Genomic DNA, 6,014 nt, shown 5'->3' with positions numbered 1-6,014 from the left:
AGTGAGAGAAGAAGCTTAACTCAGAAATCTTGCTACTCATAATGATACTTTTTAAATGATTTTTTATGTATATGGAGAGATAGAGAGAGAGAGAGAGAGAGAACACTAATTATGGTCCAAGAATTATTCTGGGCTCCATGTACATGCTCCCAACTTTTGTAATTCAATTTTCCTACGATGCCTGTGAAATAATTAATCTTTTCTCTATGTATCAGATGACATAGTACCCAAAGTTCCATAGCATTGGACACTGCAATAACAACAGCAACAAAAATATTTTTAAAACATAAACAATCAAGATAAAACAAAAAATGCAAAATACATATACATATGTGGAATTCCCATTCTGTGCACACAGTGTTTGAAATGGTATTATCCTCATTATAAAATAAGATAAATTCAATTTTGAAAGAAAGGTAGTTTCCTTGATGATTACCACACTAGAGTGTGACTGTATGATTATTCATTTTACTTGTGAAGGTTCTATAGCTGAATAAAGATGTGTGTCTTAATAATGCCACTACCCATAACCATTTAAAACATTACAGATTGAGGAATAACAAAGAAGCAGGCTGCCCATTTTGATATATATTCAATAGTACTCTTTTTTAATTTAAGATACACAAAGATAAAACAATCTAAAAAAAAGTCACTCATAACTATGTGGCACAATCTCTTCTGTCCATTCAAATGCCACAGCTCACCTCATAACCCCGCCCCAAGCCTCCACTTTTGAATTCTGAGTCTTTTTAACAGCATGTTCTGTAAGAATATATTTTGGATCCAACCACAATTTTGAGAGCTTCTTTCACGTCCCTGTTCCTCAGGCTATAGATCAGGGGGTTCGGCATGGGAATTGCTACAGTGTAGAACACTGTGGCCACTTTGTCAACATCCCCACCATTGCCTGAACTGGGTTGGCAATAAATGAAAAGGATTGTTCCATGGAAGACAATGATGGCTGTGAGGTGGGAGGCACAGGTGGAAAAAGCTTTGCACCTTCCCTCTGCAGAGCGCATCCTCAGGATGGTGACGAGAATAAATAAGTAAGAGGTGAGGATGATCACAATGGTCATGATCTCATTGAAAGTGGCCACAGTGAAAAGCAGCACCTCATTCACAGTGACATCAGAGCAAGCAAGACTTAAGAGAGGGAGGATATCACAGAAGAAGTGGTTAATCACATTTGATCTATACGATGGGATCTCAAGAACTAAGCACAAGTGAATCAGAGAACACACCAATCCACAGAGGTAGCAGCAAGATACCAGCTCTCCACAGACCTTCTTTGACATGGAGACCATGTAGAGCAGTGGGTTACAGATGGCCACAAAGCGGTCATAGGCCATCACAGCCAGCAGGAAGACCTCAGTGACCAAACATGTGCAAAACATGTAGAATTGCACCATGCACCCCAGGAAGGAGATGGCTTTGTCCTTGTTTAATATATTAGCCAGCATCTTTGGCACAATGGTTGAAGAGTAGCAAAAATCCACAAAGGACAAGTGGCTGAGGAAAAAGTACATGGGGGTGTGAAGTCGAGGGCTGACTCGAATCAGTGCAACCATGCTCAGGTTGGCCAAAACCGTGACTCCGTAGATGAGAAGGAACATCAGGAAGAGGAAAACTCTCAGCTCAGGGTCATCAGATAATCCAAGGAGAATGAACTCTGTCACAGTGCTGCAGTTCTCCTCACCCATGTCCCCACTTTATTTGGTGTTGAGGAAAAAAATAATAAGTTATTTTCCATTATATGATCTAAAATATACTTTGGGCACTCTCCTGTAAAATGATATTAGAAGAAGCAAGATAGTTAATTTATCAGCCAAGAAAAAGACTCATTATTTTTAATTCATGAAAAGTTCAGATATTGTACAATATAGATGGATAAATCTCACAGTTTAATTCAGGGATCACACAGAAGCATTAACTTTTTATGAACTTATATGATTCTCTTAATTAGTATTTCACAGTTGAGATCTTGGTGCTGATTCATTAGGAAAGATATCAAAGTATTATTTAACTAACACTGTTGCTCTATCAACTTCAAATTATTTTTTTCTGGAAGACTCTTTAACTGATACTCCAATTATTTGGATATTCAGAAACAATTCTTAAAATATGTAGTACCCTTCTTTGTGTTTAACACTAAAATGCTGAAAGACATGCTTCTTTAAGTTTGTTAGCTCACAAGGGTATATATTTCATACATACATTTTTATTGGAGATAGCATTTCTTTTACTTTCTTAGAAATTTTCTATAAAATTAGTATACCGATCTTATTATTAATAATCTTCAGTTCCGTCCATGGTTTAGGAAACTAATACTCTTGTGAACAATGTTCCTACAATGATGATTCTTCAGCTTTGGAAAGATCTCTTTGGTAAATGAATTTTATGCTTTGAATCTATTTGAAATACTAATTAAGATGTGCATTGAAAATTATTTTTAAAAATTCCCGCTACTGAATTGCAGCATTACTGGTAATATTAAAACTTAGAAATAGCATCAAATACAATGAGAATGGTCAAAATTATAGTACGTATGTCATGGAAAATATGCAGATGTTAAAATGATCATATTAAATAATATTTAATCTTGCAAAAAATGACTCTGATGAAATTCAATGTTAAAAACCAGTAAGCCAGATCTTACAAGTTGCACCCATTAGCTCCATTGAATGTTTAATTTGACAGCATCCATGAACATAAATATTTTTATGTCCTTTATGTTTTAGAAAAGGAAGCTGTAAACTTGCCTGAATTTTTGCAAAACATTAGTATTACACGTTGGAGAGGGAAAGGAGGGTGGAATTTTTGTAATGAGAGACACATACTTTCAAGGCCTTTGACATGTGTCAAGTGTCTCTCTCCCTGACCACTGGCAGATACATACATGACTGCACTGGCACTATTTGAGTATTCTTGGAGGAAAAAGAATCTAGAGCACAGACCAAAACAGCCAGGTATTTTTCCAGTTCTTCAACTGACTTGAAAGATGAGCAGGATATGAACATTACTAAATCCCAGTGTGAAAACACAAACCTGTTCTTATCATACGGTTTTCTCTATTCAAATGGCCAGGAAATGTGAAGTATATGTGTTCCTATGGGTTCAAAGTACTATACATTTTGAAAATCCTTTCCTGTTTTCAAGTAGAAAGATGAAAAATTGGCTTTTAATTGCTCAGAGCAGTGCTTCTTTACCAGGAGAGATCTTGATCTCAACGGGATATTGTCAATCTCTGGAGGCATTTTAGGGTTGTCACAACTGGGGCAGGGTTGCTGTTCACAAGCAATGGGGATGCTGCTAAGCACCGTACAATGTACATTACAGTCCCAAACTGACCCCAAGCCCCACCCAAAAAACACAAATGAAAACACTATCTGGAACAAAATATCAGTAGTGCCATAGTCGAGAAAACTGCCAGCGAGAGACATTTCAGAGTGCTTGCACAAAGTCACAGGAATTTTTCCCCTTTCTACTTCAGAAGTAACTCACGTGTCCTTGTCTGTCCAGGAACAGTCACATGGGCCTCTTACTGCCACCCTCAGCATCAAAGTGACTGTCAGAAGAATCTCCATGAGGTCTTTGCTAGGTTGCATGGAGGGGGTTAGAGTGATGCAGAAGGAAGAGGAAAGGAGAGAACAAGCCTTCATCCCAATTTGTTCACACTGTTATTCCTCTCACACTAACAGCTGCTACAAGATATTTGGTTCCACAGATTAAATTGTTCCCATTTCCTAGATTTCTGAGATTACCCCTTCATACACAAAGAAAGACATTTTCATAATGAACTACTCAAAGCTTAGCAGTTCCTAAAATATTCTCTAATTAAGAGGGGGAGAAAGGACAGATTTTTAAAAATCTCTACTGCTACTGGTACATTTCCGTCTTCTTCTACATATGACTGAAGAATTACCTCCATGAGGGAATAAAAAATAGATTTCAACTCCTAGAAAATATTGAAGTCCATCCAAAATCAAAACAAAACAAAACAGAGTACAGCACATGGGATAGATTTTGCTTCCCCTGTTTCTGAAGATTCTGTGATGGAAAACTGAGATAGGTTTTATGTTTGTGCTTGTGTATCCCTGGGGCCCGTGCTCTGTGAGATTCCCAGAGCAATCATTGATCTCTGTGGGATATCAATAAAAGAAAACTACTCTAACTAGGGACTCGAAAAATTATTGATCATTAAGGGATTCAAACAGTGAGCAGGAGGGTGGAAACCCAACATGGGATGTATTATAATAATTTAACAGTTACATCCAGAGTTCATTACGAACTGCAGAACATTGCACACTGCTTCCAAGCATTGTCTCTGTGAGCCAACACTCACATTGCTTTTATGAAATATATCAAAAGATCTTACAAACTCTGTCTTATACTCAATACCTCCTTCCTGAAAGGAACAGGGTATAAGCCACACCAGAGCCCTCCAAATGCCAGAAAGAGGAGGCAGGCAATAAACCTGCTTTACTGAGAATAAAAAAAAATACTCATATTTACTGAGCACTTTCTATATTCTAGCTACGCTTCTAGATACAACTATTGACACATTTCATCTTTATAAAAATAAGTGAGGTTGGTACTGTTATGCCCCCTTGAAGATGAGGTAGCTGAGGCACAGACAGGTGTAACTGGCCCAAAGTCACACACAGAATCGCTAGGAGAAGGACACATATGCTGTTGTTTGGTTTGTAGGACCCATGACTGTGACGAACAGCACAGCTACAGAGAGGTACTGGGGTGGCCTCCTCCCTGCTGAGGGCCAGAGACCATGAAATGGGAATGCCTCAAGGATCTCTCCCAGGTCTGCTTTCATTCTTGACTCTACACAGTAATGTTGACTTGAACTAATAACAGCATTCAAAACATATCTTGTGTGTCCTTAGTTAAACTGAATATTTCAAGAATTCTATGTATGTAATTAATTACAGGTAATCATTTTTCAATTCTCAGTCATATATATTTGTCTTCCTAGAATTGATCTGTCTGAGAATTCCTTGAATTTGAGGAGTCTTTCTAGATCTCCTTTCACACCTAGGATTCTCACAATCCCATTTCTTTCACTCTTCAAAAGCAAGGGATTTCTCTTAACCATTCACATCTTATTGTGTAAATTACCTTGATGAGAATAACGAATGCAAACATTCAAAACCAAAAACATAAAGACAATTGAGACGTTATCCATGAGGCCTGAATAGTTCTTTAATCAAGGCACTTCAAACCCATGGTATGAGCTCTTGCTTCTCTCTGCTATGTGTAAATTTCTTCTCATGGAAAAGGATTGCAGTAGAGGGGTATTCTAGCCAATAACATTGGCTATATAATATGAATACGTATGTATAATATGTTTGTATGTTTGTTTGTGTGTGTGTATATATATGCACATGAGTATCTATGATATACTATACATACTCAAATATATAATAGGTTGTTGAAAATATTCAATACCCATTCATTTTTTTTCTTAGTGCAGCCCAAACTATAGTCACAAAATCATCCATCTTGAAGGAGTAAGTCTCATGATAGCAGAGACAAAATAGCATCTGTGAAGAATATAAGTTGCTGCAGTAATGCACCATATCATCTGGGCCTCCCACTTACAGCAAAGCTTGTTTGCTTGTCTATTTATCTTAGATTTAAACAGATGGGAGGTGTTTTTAAAAGTTGACTTAAATTTTTAAAATTACCTTGGAATTAATTTCATGGTCATTATCTACACATTGAATAATGAACATGTGAAGCTCTAATCTTTTGCTGAAAATATTAACACCATTTGATAAAATGTTGCATTGGCAAGGTTTAAGGAAAATAACACTATGTTAACTTTCTAAACTTTTTAATTATATTGTTTTAAACAATTTGATTCTAAGTAGATGAATAACAGATATCTTTAGTTAGTACCTGACAAGACTTGAAAAAGTCTTTGTGGGAACCTTCCTAGAACTTAGAAAGTCAGTGACCACACAACAAACCACTTTAACCAATTGGTTGAAAACAACAAA

At 36.8% G+C, this 6,014-nt stretch overlaps 1 protein-coding gene across 1 annotated transcript; it reads right to left on the bottom strand.

Moving 5' to 3' along the window:
* Window positions 1–749: 749 nt before the first annotated feature.
* LOC134376571 (olfactory receptor 5L1-like) lies at window positions 750–1,700 on the bottom strand. Its single transcript, XM_063095069.1, has one exon. It carries the CDS (start codon window positions 1,698–1,700, stop codon window positions 750–752), a length of 951 nt encoding a protein of 316 aa, XP_062951139.1.
* Window positions 1,701–6,014: the final 4,314 nt, after the last annotated feature.

This window comes from Cynocephalus volans, chromosome 4 (assembly GCF_027409185.1).
Source record: "Cynocephalus volans isolate mCynVol1 chromosome 4, mCynVol1.pri, whole genome shotgun sequence".
Taxonomy (NCBI): domain Eukaryota; kingdom Metazoa; phylum Chordata; class Mammalia; order Dermoptera; family Cynocephalidae; genus Cynocephalus; species Cynocephalus volans.
The sequence above is the reverse complement of the archived record's forward strand: the minus strand, read 5'-3'. Positions and strand labels throughout refer to the sequence as shown.

Bases quoted from the DNA above. Each gene is read 5' to 3' on its own strand.
- LOC134376571 (XM_063095069.1), bottom strand. From the start codon at position 1,700: ATGGGTGAGGAGAACTGCAGCACTGTGACAGAGTTCATTCTCCTTGGA.